General features: G+C 40.3%; 1 protein-coding gene across 1 annotated transcript; it reads right to left on the reverse strand.

The window, feature by feature from the left end:
- Positions 1-4,050: 4,050 nt before the first annotated feature.
- LOC128700835 (glutamate receptor 3-like) lies at positions 4,051-7,439 on the reverse strand. Its single transcript, XM_053794282.2, has one exon. It carries the CDS (start codon positions 7,166-7,168, stop codon positions 5,021-5,023), a length of 2,148 nt encoding a protein of 715 aa, XP_053650257.1. The 5' UTR covers positions 7,169-7,439; the 3' UTR covers positions 4,051-5,020.
- Between the last annotated feature and the right edge of the window lie 10,016 nt (positions 7,440-17,455).

Consider the following 17,455-nt stretch of genomic DNA (forward strand, 5'->3'; position numbering starts at 1 on the left):
ACATAACTTTATTACAATCATAGTAGTATTTATGACTGAATGTACGTCTTATTTTACATAAATTCCACGAAAAGTTTATGTTAGTGATAAACATGTATACATCACCTCTGAATTTAGCATTTAAGAAAATTTTTATGGTACTTTTAGAAAGGCTAAAAAATATAATTTAGACTTCTGAACACGATATTAATAAACAACAAGCATAAAATAAGCAAGTAGGAGAAACTGGCTAAAATTTAGCGTTTGAAAAAAATATACAATAAATTACACTACATCGACACCATGCCTAACCCTTCTAGGGTAGGGTAGGTGCCTGAGCCCGAGCCTTTAGCTCATAAGACTGTCATTCCCATTAGCCTCCTTGTGGCGGGGATGGCAGACCAGAGAGGCCTAGCTTGTGGCTAGGCCTGGGGACAGTTGGTCCCAAAGATGAGGAGGTACTTGTGCCTCCTCCCATGGGAGACTTATGTCTCAGACACTCCCTAAAGAGGGAGCCAAGGCCGGGCCACCACTTGGAAAAGGCCCGGGCCGGGAGAATACCGGCGAATCTTTAATAATAATTACATTATATATTAAACAAATGTGGTTTTATTGACTACATCAATTAGACTATTTAAAAAAAATTATCTGATAAATTAATAAATGGTTGGACTTCCAGCAAGCGTGCGTGAGCGTGTTAGATAGGAGTGAATGGAGACGAATGGTACTTGGGACCTGACGATCTGTTGGAGTGTGAGCAGGGTAATATTTAGTGAAGGGATTCAGGGAAACCGGTTATTTTCATATAGTCGGACTTGAGTCCTGGAAATGGGAAGTACAATGCCTGCACTTTAAAGGAGGGGTTTGGGATATTGGCAGTTTGGAGGGATATGTTGTGTATCTTTATATGTTTATGCTTCTAGACTGTTGTATTCTGAGCACCTCTGCAAAAACAGTGATAATGTGCGAGTGTGGTGAAAGTGTTGAATGATGATGAAAGTATTTTCTTTTTGGGGATTTTCTTTCTTTTTTGTGTCACCCTGCCTCGGTGGGAGACGGCCGACTTTTTGAAAAAAAAAAAAAAAAAAAAAAAAAATCTTTAAAGTGGTGGACTGGTAAGCCAGTGGAAAGTCTCGGTCAGATGACCAAAAGCTCCAGCTGTGGGTCATCACATGACTATGACCCGCGTCAGGAAACACTTGTTCTGTTTCCCAACCTTAAATCTGGGTCATGTGAATATTGAGGAATGGAAAGTACTATAGAGTAGAACAGAATAATAGTTGTGGGTACAGTTAAGGAGAATCTGTGGTTTAACCCCTTCGGGTTTTGCTTTTTAAAGTGTATTTTACGCCACACGTTAACGATATTAACATGTGAACCCTGTACACATACTTTGACACTGCAATACAGTCACAAACAGGCAATGTTAAGAATATAGAACAAGTCACATGGGGATGAAAATCTTCAGCTTTAAATCACTCACTCTCGTGCGTCACCAGGAGCTATGTAATGTTGTAGCAACATAGCTCCTGACGACGCATGAGAGTGTGAAAGATCTAGAGCTAAAGCTTTCATCCCCATGGGGATTGTTCTGCGTACTTTGGTACATAAATGAACTTCAGCCTTGCAGGGGACTCAATAATTGTTGTCACAAGTGGTGATTTGATGGTTGGGAGTTAAGATAAGATTTTGTTCGGATTTTTAACCCCAGAGGGTTAGCCACCCAGGATAACCCAAGAAAGTCAGTGCGTCATCGAGGACTGTCTAACTTATTTCCATTGGGGTCCTTAATCTTGTCCCCCAGGATGCGACCCACACCAGTCGACTAACACCCAGGTACCTATTTGCTGCTAGGTGAACAGGACAACAGGTGTAAGGAAACGTGTCGAATGTTTCCACCCGCCGGGAATCGAACCCGGGCCCTCCGTGTGTGAAGCGGGAGCTTTAACCACCAGGCCACCGGGCCACGGTGACTGAATACTTAACTTAGCTGTAAATAATAATAATAATGATATAAGTAATAATAATAATAATACTATTATTATTATTATTAGTTTCTGAGCTTAGCGACAGCTGATTAAGAAAATTCTTCACCATTAAGTGGATTGGGCAATCTAGACATTTGTATTTTGGACTTCTGGGAGAACATTGGCATACGTTAGGTTAGGATTGATTTCCAAAAAACATCACATCCCACTTAATATCCGAAACTTAACATAATGGAAAAAAGATACTGAGATAATTTACATATATTTTTTTAGATGAACATAAATGTTGTACTGAGTGGGTTTGCAGTCAGTAATTCATCAGTAGGACTGAGTATAGGAAGTGAAATGATCTTAGTACGTTTAATAAGTACGTATGGAAAGCAGGGGTGCTGTGAGTACACTAAAAGAATAAAAAACAGTAAGTGTCAGGGGCCCAAGACTATTCAACAGCCGCCCATTAGAAATAAGGGGGATTACCAATACGCCCCTGGCTGTATTCATGAGGGCACTGGATAGATACCCTAAGTTGGAGCCCGATCAGCCGGGCTGTGGCTCGTACGTTGGACTACGTGCAGCCAGCAGTAACAGCCTGGTTGATCAGACCCTGATCCACCGGGAGGCCTAGTCGACGACCGGGCCGCGGGGGTGTTGACCCCCGGAATAATCTCCTGGTAAGACTCACGCCAGGGATAGTTTAACCGGTCGGAAGTAGAGGAACCAGGAGCTGCGAATTGATCCTCTCTTCTGAAATTTTATGATTATAACTATGATAGCAGAGCAATTTTGGTATAAATAGACGAGTACAATTACACTATCGCAGAGATAGGTGGATATTCTTTAATTTAGTGCATCTCTGTGCCTGGATGTATCCATTCATTACCTTAGGTCTTATGATTATCACTATTTCTCATCTCAACTTGGTAGACAGTTGAAGTTGACTGTAGAGCATTCTGAATAACACCGTTGGAATTCCATTATAATCGGAGCTGACCTTTGCAGGTGCTATAAATACTCCAGTATTAGAAAGATCACCTGTGCTGTCTCACGTTGTGATCCACAGACTCTCTGACTCGACACTCAAGACGTGTAACCTTACACACACACACACACATATATATATATATATATATATATATATATATATATATATATATATATATATATATATAGTACGTAATATATATAAAATAAGACTAGTTGAGTTATGGGGGCGAGATTTTTAATTGTCAAGTGCTAGGATGCTTTTTAAAGCTGAATGATTGTGTGGTGCCTATATATATATTTCGATGGAAGGGGGGGGGGTTGCCTTGATGTTGGTGAAGTATTTTTGATTCATGGAACTCCTGCTACCTACCCCTCCCATCCCCTTCCTTAGATCAAATCTGTTTCTCTCTCATTTCCCCAAGTGCTGTATGACCTTGCCATATATTAATAATAATTGTAATGAATAATAATAATTATTATTATTATGAAAGAGTGTCACAAATAAGAAATAACTCGCCAAATCATGAGCGGATCTGAACCCGTGGTAGCGCAATCAGCTCACATACTGAGTGTACGTGGTTCAATCCCCAGCACGGGCGGAGACGTTGGATAAGTTTCCTTACACCTGCTGTCCCTGTTCACCTAACAGTAAGTAGGTACCTGGATGTTAGTTGACTGGTGTGGGTGGCAGTATACCCTACACAGAGCTGGGCTTTGAATGAGCTGAGGGAGGATGTTTGTAAAAAATAAACACTATACAAGTATAGTGTTCACAGAAACTGTGTAAAGATTACTTAGAGAATGTTTACTAAGAGTAAACATACTCTATGGGACCACAGTAAACATGAGTTGCATGTGTATGAAAGGTCTAGTCCTCCAGGGAAACCAGACCAAGCAGCAAAAACTAACAACCCAAGATCGAGTCTCGTACATAGTACATGGACCTCAGTTACGTGATTATGTACGAACTGGATTGGCTTACAACATGGTCTTTGAACTTACAAACTGGTTGCTTTCCTAACATGAAGGAGAAATATTTTTCACACTTGCTGGTACTTCAGCCGAGCTGTTGTAAATTTCACTGGGTTCCCGAGAGCACTCTCTTTGTTTAACTTGTCTGTAAGTGCGGGGACCTCCAGCGAGACACACTCTAGCATACACTGATACGTGTATCTGGTGGCTGGTTACAGGACTGCAAGTAGTTTGAAGTGGGGCTTAAAGTAGCAGAAATGTTAGATTTTGCTGATTTTCCTGAGGACGAGTAAGCCCTTCCTCCCCGGATGTATGCGTTTTTGCTAAGTCTGATTCAGTTTTTGGGATGCTGTAAACCATGACCAGTCATTCCTGGTTGTATTTTATCGTCAGAGAAATAGCTAGCATTGTGAGCAGTCTTTCCATCACCCGAAACTTTCAGCGTCGTTGTCCGTAGCGTCGTCACTCATATATTTCCTGGCTGCTGGATGTAAGTATGGGCGCCGACGCTGCCTCATGACAGGGGAGTGTCTGACCGGTGAGGGAAGTGTGTGAGGGTGACACATGACCACGGCGCTGCTCTCTTCAGACACTGGTGGGAGTGAGGAGTTCCTTGAGAGGCCAATGGAAGTCTGGGGAAGTGGATGACGGAGTGATGACCTGTGGTGAAGTCTGGCGGCGGTGGAAAAGTTTCCAGGGCGAGATGGTCCTTTGAAACCCAGCGAGAACACAGACCCCAGCGCCTCGTTATATTCCCTTGGGTCACGAGTGTCTATATGCAGCAGGTCAACAGGCACTTCACCAGGATCAGGCGAGTGCCGGTGTGGTAGTAGTAACACAGTATCTTGTGGTGGTGAAGGTGGTGGTGGTGGTGGAGGTGGTGGTAGTGAAAGAGGTGGTGGTGAAGGAGGTGGGGGTGGTGGAGGTGGCAATAGTGAATGAGGTGATGGTGAAGGAGGTGGTGATGGAGGTGGTGATAGTGGCGGTGATGGTGGAGGTGGCGGTAGTGGAAGAGGAGGGAAAAGAGGCAGAGTGCCACTGCCTCTTGAAACTCCCAGAGGCGACGTCCATGCAGCCCGCGCCTCTGGGAGCCTCTCTCATCTTATATCAAGACCCCAGTTATCCCTAAGAATGGCATCCAGTTGTCTTCGAAAAACTGCTTCTTTAACACTGATATTAATTGAAGGTACTGGAGACAGAAGCACACTGAGCCAATCACTTAGACCATCACGTCTCTCGTTGTTACGTGCTGTTTGACTTCCTAACATCATTTCCGTGCTCCGCTCCGTCACCGTCATGATATCACACTTGATGAAAACACTGACTAAGTGTTCACCTACGAACACCAGGAGGGCCAGACACCACCCACCCAGCAGTATAAAGAGCGTGAGGCGTAGATCCAGTATAGTGAGAGATGAAGGAGGAGGGTTGAGACATGGCAGGTCTCTCGGGGCGCGGGTGATTAGAAGTTCGTGCATCTTCTTCTTCCAGTGTTCCAACAGACCGAAGCTCTGAAGCCGTAAGATGATGTCATTAATGTAGGAGGTAAGGGGTGAGCCCCGAGGCAGCACCCATCCACTAAGGACAGAGTTGAGGTCCTCTGAGCTGACCTGCAAACCAGGCTCCCCGCACTTAGTAGAATGTCGCATGGCGATAGTGGCGAGGGCGAACCTCTTTGGCACCCCCACCAGGCATAAGTTTTCTTTGCGAAGGCGCTGGAATCCTTCGGTGATTGTTGGGAGTGGCTTAGCTCTGAGATTGAGATCCCAGTGAACACTGTGTTGTGAAGAAGTGAGGATTCTGGGTACTGTGGTGCCAGATACGACGCCCCAGTCGTACCCTGACTGAAGTAGCTCCGTCGAGGAATCCACCGGGGGTTCATACTTAGGTTTTATGAGACAATAATATATATTCCAGAAGTACAGGCAGGCCATGAGTCGGAGGTACAGAGACACTCCAACGTGTATAACTCTGACTACAGATTCTGCCCACGGGTCCCTGGGACCTTGAGGTGCTTGTATTGCCACTACTGTTCCCACTAAGTAGGCCATCACGTTAAAAACCACAAACAAGGCGAACACTGAAGGCGCCGATTCAGTTCTGAAGGGGAACATGATATAAGGCCAAACTGGCAGACGTACAGGGAGAGGACACACGATGCCCCACACCTCGTTAAGAAACAAGAGGGAATATTCAACAACAGCTGCTCGTTCATCAGTGTACACTAGACCTCCCATTGCTATATCCGCCCGTCCTGTTACTACTTCCCCCACCTTCCCTGTCCATGTCCCGTTCACAGGTCTTCCCCATTCACCATCACTGGGCACAACTAAACGATAGCTGAATCTAAGAGCTTTTGCTATATACTCTAACAGCCGCATCTCGATGCCCTCTAACAGTAGAGCACCATCTCCCTTCATGGGGAAGATATTAGGAACAGAAGGCGTGTAAACCACAGTCAGGTTCGCACCAGGCAACACGTGTCCATAGGGCGTGGCTCTTCCCCACTTCCACCCATCAGGGTACCGCCAATCCCCCAGACGAGTCGAGTAGTACCGCTGGCATATTTCGCAAGTTCCCTCGACGAGAAACCTTGCTTCACTCGTCCCTTGTTTCTTGCGGAACGTTTGTCGCTTCACAAGAATGCGACGTCGCAGCTGTGGGATGAAGCGGTCGAGGCTGTTGTCAGTGACGGGCAAAACAAGTGTGCCTCTAAGCCCCAATACGACAGGTTCTGCCTGAGCCATCAGCATGAGGCCGCGCTGGTAATTGCTCGAGGACCAGGCCACCAGCAGCCGGCACCTATTGTCTGCCTGGAACGAGAGGAGCTCAAGGAGAGGCACTCGACGTCGGACTTTAGTGATGAGAGTGAAGGTGAGTTTACTCACATCTATCAAGGTGATGGGGACGCTGAGGGAGGAGCGAAAGACAGCTAAATCCTCCGGAGGTACCGTCGTGCTGTCGTAGTAGAGTAGGACGTGACAAGGACCACCTTCGCCACCTCCTAAGTCCTTCACTACGTCAGCCAGCGCTAAGGGCAACGGATCCGTAACAGCCTGACGGTTCTTCAAGACACGGCTCCAGGCACGCAGCAGGAGTCGCGCATTAGTATGGGAGGGTTGCTTCCGTGTGGGGACGCCCTTTCCTTTTACCTGAACTCTTACTTGCGCCCCCATCACCAGTACAGTCACCCCCACTATTGCCATCACAGTCGCCACCACCACCACATTGTAAAAAGTCATCATCCCTCCTGCAGCACCTGAGGACCAGGAGTGAGTCAATTAGCTACATGTGACCAGTATGTAACATTAAATGTTAGCTTCGGCATCAAATACGTAACTAAAATTGTTGATTTGGAACAGAGGGACTAGTTTATTGAGCAGCACTATTTATCATATTTCTATTTACTGCCATACATAAAATAATTTAATCCCAATAGTTGATAGACTAAGAACATGTGGCAATAACCTACGCCAAAAAAATAATAATCACTCACCATGTCTCACTAGGTGAGGATCCCCCTGGTTTGACTCCTCGCAAACCTGAATTGCAAAAAAAAAAAAGAAAGAAATATTTATACCTTCATAAAAAATAATTATACAATATAAACATTACTGATTAAATTTTTTATTTGTAATTCAGTTGCACTTATTATTGCAAGAAACAGCTAAAGATTTTATTGTAATGAATCTTTTGCCCAATGGTAGCTTAATAAAACTTTCTCACTATGGTAACAAAATTATATGTGATAAATTGGCAAAGTTTTACCGTGTTTCATGTGTCTTTTTATCTACTGACATTAATATTCACTTTCCTCGCTACAATTTCCTGTAAACGTTACAAAGGCAGTTTAATTTTGCTTCGCTTTATAGATAGCCTATCTGTGTCTAAGTTTTATCCAGGCAGCAAATCCTAAGCCCATAGGTTTACTATAGTATTCCTAGTTGATAATCTTGGAGGACATCTGAAATCAGTGAACACTCATGATGGGCCTTCACGGTATAGTATGGTCATACATTGTGGAGTATCGATCGCATACCTCTCCAAGAAATCGTAGTATTATATTATTCTGGTAATCGATATACTCCTCCTGCTGGGTTCCCTGTCAGGGACCTAGATAAAGTGAACGTTTAGACAAATCTGGTTGCTTAATAAACACTTACTACAAGATAATACATCCTGTAATGATTCTATACAATCTGACTTGTTCTTCCGACAGTAAATGCTTGTCTAAAAGAACAACTCTCCTTAAAACATTGACAAATGCCTCTTAACGTGGAATCCCGTTATTATTCAACGGTGCCCTGGCTGTTGCAAATTCCAGGGTCGTACGTACGTGTTATAATTATGTCTCATACCTTAAACTTTAGATGTGCAGCAATGCATTAGCTTTCTTGCATACCAATTAGCTGGCCACCAGTACAGAGAATTAGACATCGACCGATTTTCTTGAATCAATTCAATAAGCTTCGCATAATATTAAATTTTATAAGGGGGACGTAGATGTAATCTCAGTATAATAGTTATTATGCATTTTTGTAACATAATAATGTTTTTATTTAGCATTTTATTATCTGGAAAATAAAAACGCTTGCCATAGCAAAGTTATATAAAAAATAAGATTACTAAGAACAATGGCACTTGGCTCTAGAGATCACAGGTACCAGTTAATTATGAATGGATTTCTGATGCATTGCCTATTTTGGTACTCTCAACAGCTGGTATATTGACATAATTATTGAAATTATGGATATCTAGCCAGTCTTACTGAATGCAGTTACTTCTGCTAGTTCAGATAAATGGATAGCCTGGTTAATTTCTTAGATTTACTTTCTAACGACCATACGTGGGCCATTAAAGCCGTAATTCCTCCCTTCACTAACACACAAACAGATAATCAGTGCATATACTCTGAGGTATGTACACCTTTCGGCCCCTTCAAGGGTGAAGCCTGGATGCTGGTGATGGGCTCTTGATCCGAAGAATTGGATTTACTCTCCTAATCCTCGGATGAAAGCTGATTATCCCCTTGGGGCTGTATAACCCCTATGAGTTTAACGCTTCCCAGGAATACAACAACTGTACTAACAATAATATTAGGTGAATATCCCTCGTGAACAACTTAATCTAATCTTAATCTTACGCATTTCCTTTCAAGTTAATACATCTGTATACGCTATTGAAGAATTAATGAACAGAGACACAGTATAACAAATGCAAAACGTACTTGCAATAGCTGGAGGAGTGTGGCTGCAACCTTGCAGGAAGTGTGCAGTAGCTTTACTGAGGGAGGGACCCTGGGAACTGGTCCATCACTAGTTGACCTGCGCCTCACCCACCATCATGTTAATATTGCAATGGTGTTGAATCCAGAAATCTTCCGGTGCTCTCCCGGGAATGCCTTTGCTGACCTACGGTGCTTTGAAATATATATATATATATATATATATATATATATATATATATATATATATATATATATATATATATATATGTAGGTAGTAGGTTGGTAGACAGCAACCACCCAGGGAGGTACTACCGTCCTGCCAAGTGAGTGTAAAACGAAGCCTGTAATTGTTTTACATGATGGTAGGATTGCTGATGTCTTTTGCCTGTCTCATAAATATGCAAGATTACAGGCATGTCTTGCTACTTCTACTTACACTTAGGTCACACTACACATACATGTACACGTTTATTTATACATACTCATCTGAGTTTTCTTTGATTTTATCTTAATAGTTCTTGGTCTTATTAATTTTCCTTTTATATCCATGGGGAAGTGGAATAAGAATCTTTCCTCCGTAAGCCATGCGTGTTGTAAAAGTCAACTAAAATGCCGGGAACAATGGGCTAGTAACCCCTTTTCCTGTAAAGATTACTAAAAAGAATAAGAAGAAGAAAATTGTCAAAGTGGGAAGTCTGAATGTGCGTGGATGTTGTGCAGATGATAAGAAAGAGATGATTGTGGATGTTATGAATGAGAAGAAGCTGGATGTCCTGGTTTAAGTGAAACAAAGCTGAAGGGGGTGGGAGAGTTTCAGTGGAGAGGAATAAATGGGATTAGGTCAGGGGTTTCAAATAGAGTTAGAGCTAAAGAAGGAGTAGCAATAATGTTGAAGGATAAGCTATGGCAGGAAAAGAGGGACTATAAATGTATTAATTCAAGGATTATGTGGAGTAAAATAAAGATTGGATGTGAAAAGTGGGTTATAATAAGCGTGTATGCACCTGGAGAAGAGAGAAGTGTAGAGGAGAGAGAGAGATTTTGGGAAATGTTGAGTGAATGCGTGGGGAGTTTTGAATCAAGTGTGAGAGTAATGGTGGTTGGGGATTTCAATGCTAAAGTGGGTAAAAATGTTATGGAAGGAGTAGTAGGTAAATTTGGGGTGCCAGGGGTAAATGTAAATGGGGAGCCTTTAATTGAGCTATGTGTAGAAAGAAATTTGGTAATAAGTAATACATATTTTATGAAAAAGAGGATAAATAAATATACAAGGTATGATGTAGCACGTAATGAAAGTAGTTTATTAGATTATGTATTGGTGGATAAAAGGTTGATGGGTAGGCTCCAGGATGTACATGTTTATAGAGGGGCAACTGATATATCGGATCATTATTTAGTTGTAGCTACAGTTAGAGTAAGAGGTAGATGGGAAAAGAGGAAGGTGGCAACAACAAGTAAGAGGGAGGTGAAAGTGTATAAACTAAGGGAGGAGGAAGTTCGGGTGAGATATGAGCGACTATTGGCAGAAAGGTGGGCTAGTGCAAAGATGAGTAGTGGGGGGGTTGAAGAGGGTTGGAATAGTTTTAAAAATGCAGTATTAGAATGTGGGGCAGAAGTTTGTGGTTATAGGAGGGTGGGGGCAGGAGGAAAGAGGAGTGATTGGTGGAATGATGAAGTAAAGGGTGTGATAAAAGAGAAAAAGGTAGCTTATGAGAGGTTTTTACAAAGCAGAAGTGTTATAAGAAGAGCAGAGTATATGGAGAGTAAAAGAAAGGTAAAGAGAGTGGTGAGAGAGTGCAAAAGGAGAGCAGATGATAGAGTGGGAGAGGCACTCTCAAGAAATTTTAATGAAAATAAGAAAAAATTTTGGAGTGAGTTAAACAAGTTAAGAAAGCCTAGGGAAAATATGGATTTGTCAGTTAAAAACAGAGTAGGGGAGTTAGTAGATGGGGAGATGGAGGTATTGGGTAGATGGCGAGAATATTTTGAGGAACTTTTAAATGTTAAGGAAGAAACAGATGCAGTAATTTCATGCACTGGTCAGGGAGGTATACCATCTTTTAGGAGTGAAGAAGAGCAGAATGTAAGTGTGGGGGAGGTACGTGAGGCATTACGTAAAATGAAAGGGGGTAAAGCAGCTGGAACTGATGGGATCATGACAGAAATGTTAAAAGCAGGGGGGGATATAGTGTTGGAGTGGTTGGTACTTTTGTTTAATAAATGTATGAAAGAGGGGAAGGTACCTAGGGATTGGCAGAGAGCATGTATAGTCCCTTTATATAAAGGGAAAGGGGACAAAAGAGACTGTAAAAATTATAGAGGAATAAGCTTACTGAGTATACCAGGAAAAGTGTACGGTAGGGTTATAATTGAAAGAATTAGAGGTAAGACAGAATGTAGGATTGCGGATGAGCAAGGAGGTTTTAGAGTGGGTAGGGGATGTGTAGATCAGGTGTTTACATTGAAGCATATATGTGAACAGTATTTAGATAAAGATAGGGAAGTTTTTATTGCATTTATGGATTTAGAAAAGGCATATGATAGAGTGGATAGAGGAGCAATGTGGCAGATGTTGCAAGTATATGGAATAGGTGGTAAGTTATTAAATGCTGTAAAGAGTTTTTATGAGGATAGTGAGGCTCAGGTTAGGGTGTGTAGAAGAGAGGGAGACTACTTCCCGGTAAAAGTAGGTCTTAGACAGGGATGTGTAATGTCACCATGGTTGTTTAATATATTTATAGATGGGGTTGTAAAGGAAGTAAATGCTAGGGTGTTTGGGAGAGGGGTGGGATTAAATTATGGGGAATCAAATTCAAAATGGGAATTGACACAGTTACTTTTTGCTGATGATACTGTGCTTATGGGAGATTCTAAAGAAAAATTGCAAAGGTTAGTAGATGAGTTTGGGAATGTGTGTAAAGGTAGAAAGTTGAAAGTGAACATAGAAAAGAGTAAGGTGATGAGGGTGTCAAATGATTTAGATAAAGAAAAATTGGATATCAAATTGGGGAGGAGGAGTATGGAAGAAGTGAATGTTTTCAGATACTTGGGAGTTGACGTGTCGGCGGATGGATTTATGAAGGATGAGGTTAATCATAGAATTGATGAGGGAAAAAAGGTGAGTGGTGCGTTGAGGTATATGCGGAGTCAAAAAACGTTATCTATGGAGGCAAAGAAGGGAATGTATGAAAGTATAGTAGTACCAACACTCTTATATGGGTGTGAAGCTTGGGTGGTAAATGCAGCAGCGAGGAGACGGTTGGAGGCAGTGGAGATGTCCTGTTTAAGGGCAATGTGTGGTGTAAATATTATGCAGAAAATTCGGAGTGTGGAAATTAGGAGAAGGTGTGGAGTTAATAAAAGTATTAGTCAGAGGGCAGAAGAGGGGTTGTTGAGGTGGTTTGGTCATTTAGAGAGAATGGATCAAAGTAGAATGACATGGAAAGCATATAAATCTATAGGGGAAGGAAGGCGGGGTAGGGGTCGTCCTCGAAAGGGTTGGAGAGAGGGGGTAAAGGAGGTTTTGTGGGTAAGGGGCTTGGACTTCCAGCAAGCGTGCGTGAGCGTGTTAGATAGGAGTGAATGGAGACGAATGGTACTTGGGACCTGACGATCTGTTGGAGTGTGAGCAGGGTAATATTTAGTGAAGGGATTCAGGGAAACCGGTTATTTTCATATAGTCGGACTTGAGTCCTGGAAATGGGAAGTACAATGCCTGCACTTTAAAGGAGGGGTTTGGGATATTGGCAGTTTGGAGGGATATGTTGTGTATCTTTATACGTATATGCTTCTAAACTGTTGTATTCTGAGCACCTCTGCAAAAACAGTGATAATGTGCGAGTGTGGTGAAAGTGTTGAATGATGATGAAAGTATTTTCTTTTTGGGGATTTTCTTTCTTTTTTGGGTCACCCTGCCTCGGTGGGAGACGGCCGACTTGTTGAAAAATATATATATATATAAATTATATATATATATATATAAATTATATATATATATATATATATATATATATATATATATATATATATATATATATATATATATATTATATGTGTGTGTGTATGTGTGTATAGGAGCAAGGGGCTAGTAACCCTTTCTCCTGTATATATTACTAAATGTAAAAGGAGAAACTTTCGTTTTTCCTTTTGGGCCACCCTGCCTCGGTGGGATACGGCCGGTGTGTTGAAAGAAAGATATATATATATATATATATATATATATATATATATATATATATATATATATATATATATATATATATATATATATATATATATATATATATATATGTATATGTATATGTCGTGCCGAATAGGTAAGAACGCTCCTCTTGCCGATTAAGGCAAGCGTTATTCTCAATTTTTGTATGTCTATGGGAAATCCTTTATCCTCTTTTTCGACTAATTTATACATGAAATATTTTTAAATGAGTAAATTCAGTAAAATACTACCACTTAATGTCAAGTGATTCTTAAATGTTGAGAACGTTATAATTCTTAGAGTGACATCTGAATGGTGTGGTGACTCTTAAGTTGAAACGATCGTGTTTCATCCATTAAAAAACACATTAGATCAGTACAGAAGTTTTTTCTTTTGATTTGAGATATCACTGAAGATTATCATTCATAACAATCCCAGTGTTTGTCATATGTACATTGTTGTTGTAATAAAATTAGTGATTACTTATTATTTCCACTATATTAACTGATCAAGGCTGTGAAGAGGTGAACTAAGATGTCACAGCGTCTAAATTTCATAATACATTCCAGGATTTTGTGTCCTATTACTCAGTTTACCTGGAGATACCTGGAGAGGATTCAAGGGTTCAACGCCGCCGCGGCCCGGTCTGTGACCAGGCCTCAGACCTTTCATTCTTTTTGATATCCAGTAAAACGAAAGTGCTTGGAGGGCTGTATAGTTTTAACACGTTGTTAGGTATATCAAACTAATTATAAACTGTCATATTATGTATTTGATTTAACATGTGACATCTAGTAACTGGTGGCGGCATCCACTACTAGTAAGACAAAGTACAAGGTGTACAAGGTGATAGTATTTGCTCCAGTAGCAAGAATCTCTTGGGAAGTACTTATAAACACACACATACATACTGGGCCACCATGACACCAGTACCACACTGTCAATGGTGTTATTGCAGATCACCAACAGCTTAGGTATCCTCAACAGTGGTGTTTCTGTCATATGAAGTGGACCTCTTAACCTGTTCACTGCTGGAGTTACCATTGACACACCAGGACTGTATAGCAAAGTGTGCTACGACAGAGGTAAAAATTAATATCTAAAACACTTCTCGCTGACAACCTACATGGAAACTAGGACAAGAATTGTAAATTACTTTGTAAAACAACTGTTGAGATCATGTCTCTGTGATACACAGGGTTAACAGATGAGCCTCGTGTCTGGCTGTGACACGGGGTTAACAAGTGTTCAGAGACAATAGACATAAAACAGAGAAACACACACACACACATACATACACATATATATAACTGCCTCTACCATAGCTACTCTATAACCATATGTATAAAATTATGAAACCGGGAAACCTGGCTATGCATTTTGACTTGTTATTTCATTAAGTGTTTCATATAGGGCAGAAAATAATGATCCTTTACCTGGAATATATATTAACATTGCTTAAATCAGTTTTCAACCATCATCGTTGAAAAAAGATATTTAAAAAAAAAATAAGAGAAATACAAAATGTCCTACTAGATGAGTACCCCATTAACGGGACGTCACTACGAACGCTACGAACGTTCGTAGTGACGTCACACGCGTATGGAAACGCTCTATTGAATCTACATCATATATATCGTATTCACAGAAAGCACTAGCTAAACCCGGCTGGGTCATTGAGCGCTGTACGTTATTAACACTAACATTAGTACACTGACGCGGCAGCTCCTCCCCTTCAGTAATCTTTACTTGATCTGATAAGATTTGACAATTAACATTTTTTCAACGTTACAAGCGAAGCTCTTGACTTGTAAATGATGTGAATACTGTACAAGCTGAATATTAAGAGAGGACGAGCAAAGGAAGGCTGAGTAGAGCAAGGCTTGCCTAGCGTCTGATCCTGTTTAACCTGGCTGACGTTAAAACAGTACCTCAAGGCCCTTAGTAAGTATATTATTTAGGTACAGTTATACGTAAGTACAATTATCATACATAGTTTAACATGTGTTAATTATCTAGGATAACCCCCAAAAAAGCCAGACAAAGTGACTTGTTACCATTGGAGTCCCTAGTGTTAACATAGTGTCTGGCTACACTCTTGACCAACACATCTCTATACAGTGAAATACATATTTACATATATATTACATATTTACGGAAGACGACAAGTGTGATCTAAGTCAAGGAGAGTAGTGAGAGCTGTGGTAACAGCAGGAGACAGCGGCCAGCACTGCCTTCTTTCCACAACCACCACCTCTTACTATTCTTGACCATATAACTAGCTACGTCCACTGACGCTTCATCCATCATGTCATATTAAATCTGTCCAGTGACGATAGATCCGTCCACTGACATCACAAGGATCCCTCACAATAGATACGTAGAGACTAGCAACTAAGAGTTGTTACTCAGCTCTTTGTTCATCCTTACAATTCCTTAGTAGGGGTTAATCTCTCTCTTAAATAGGGTTTAATCTCTCTCCTAAATAGGGCTTCATCTCTTTCCTAAATAGGGTTTAATCTCTCTCCTAAATAGGGTTTAATCTCCTAAATAGGGTTTAATCTCTTTCCTAAATAGGGTTCAATCTCTCTCCTAAATAGGGTTTAATCTCTCTCCTAAATAGGGTTTAATCTCTCTCCTAAATAGGGTTTAATCTCTTTCCTAAATAGGGTTTAGCTAAGATCCTACATAGGGCTGAATCAGGCAACAGCATTCACAAACGACGTTAATAACAAACACGTCACCAATATATAGAGAACATATCACTAAATCCTTATTATCTAGTAACTGTACAAAAATGTTAAAACTTGATATTCAAAATATCCATTTGTATTTGCTGTGATAAAATATTTTTTTCCCCACGTTTAACAGATAAGACACAACAGTTAACAGTCACATACACTACCATCATCAACTTGACTTGATATGACAGGTGAAGCAGTTTGCCTAAAACTGTCACAACTACAGATAATGTTGTTAATTTGCACTCAAAAGTTAACTAGTAAGAAAAGAAAACAGTTTTTGGTCTTCGATGTTGGCTATCATATATATATATATATATATATATATATATATATATATATATATATATATATATATATATATATATATATATATATATATATATATATATATATATATATATAATACATATATACGTATAAATAAGGAAATCTACGCTAGGTAAGATTGGTCAGGAAACAGGACTAGTGTTTCCTGACGGGTTTTAGTCATATGACTCGCCACTGGAGCTTCTGGTCATCTGACCGAGGCCTTCCACTGGCTTACCCTTCCTCCACTTTAAAAATTAACAGTTTCTTAATAAAAGGAGAGAACACACCCACTGTATTACACTATACTGAGCACTGCTAGTCTATGCTTGAAGAAATTACTCAACGAGGCTTACTATATACAACTCAAAAGGCAACAAAATTAATGCTAATATATATATTATATATATATATATATATATATATCTATATATATATATATATATATATATATATATATATATATATATATATATATTATTAATATAACTATAGTCAATTTACATACAGCAGTGGAACAATTGGTTAGATATTCAAAGTAACTACAGTGTCGTACTTCACACAGTGGCGTTAATATAGACAGACATACATTCACTCAACTGGTGACCTATATATACAAGAGGTGAGAACACAGAGCACAATGGGTGTGTGAAGATGGTAAGAACACAACATGTAAGAATGTAAGTCTTGTGTAAATACGAAATTGAACTTTCGAATTACTGTTATGTCAGTTTTGCTGTTGTGTACATACATAGGGGCATATATATATATATATATATATATATATATATATATATATATATATATATATATATATATATATATATATATATATATATATGGGAGTGAACTTACTCCATTTATCCTAAAAGAGGGAGAGGACAGACGCAGAAGGAAGAGAAGGGATTGGAGAGGAGAAATAAGGATGCTTGTGTTGGCTTGCATTAACATATCACCATAGGTTCAGGAAATACCTCCCCCTTAGAAACTCCCAGTATTTCCTGCTGTACATTTTGTGATTACTATGTACTGTACTGTCCAGCACAGCAACATT

Source organism: Cherax quadricarinatus, chromosome 56, assembly GCF_038502225.1.
Source record: "Cherax quadricarinatus isolate ZL_2023a chromosome 56, ASM3850222v1, whole genome shotgun sequence".
NCBI classification, from domain to species: domain Eukaryota; kingdom Metazoa; phylum Arthropoda; class Malacostraca; order Decapoda; family Parastacidae; genus Cherax; species Cherax quadricarinatus.

What these genes read in the sequence shown, in the direction of transcription:
- LOC128700835 (XM_053794282.2), bottom strand. Translation starts at nt 7,168, where the DNA reads ATGATGACTTTTTACAATGTGGTGGTGGTGGCGACTGTGATGGCAATA.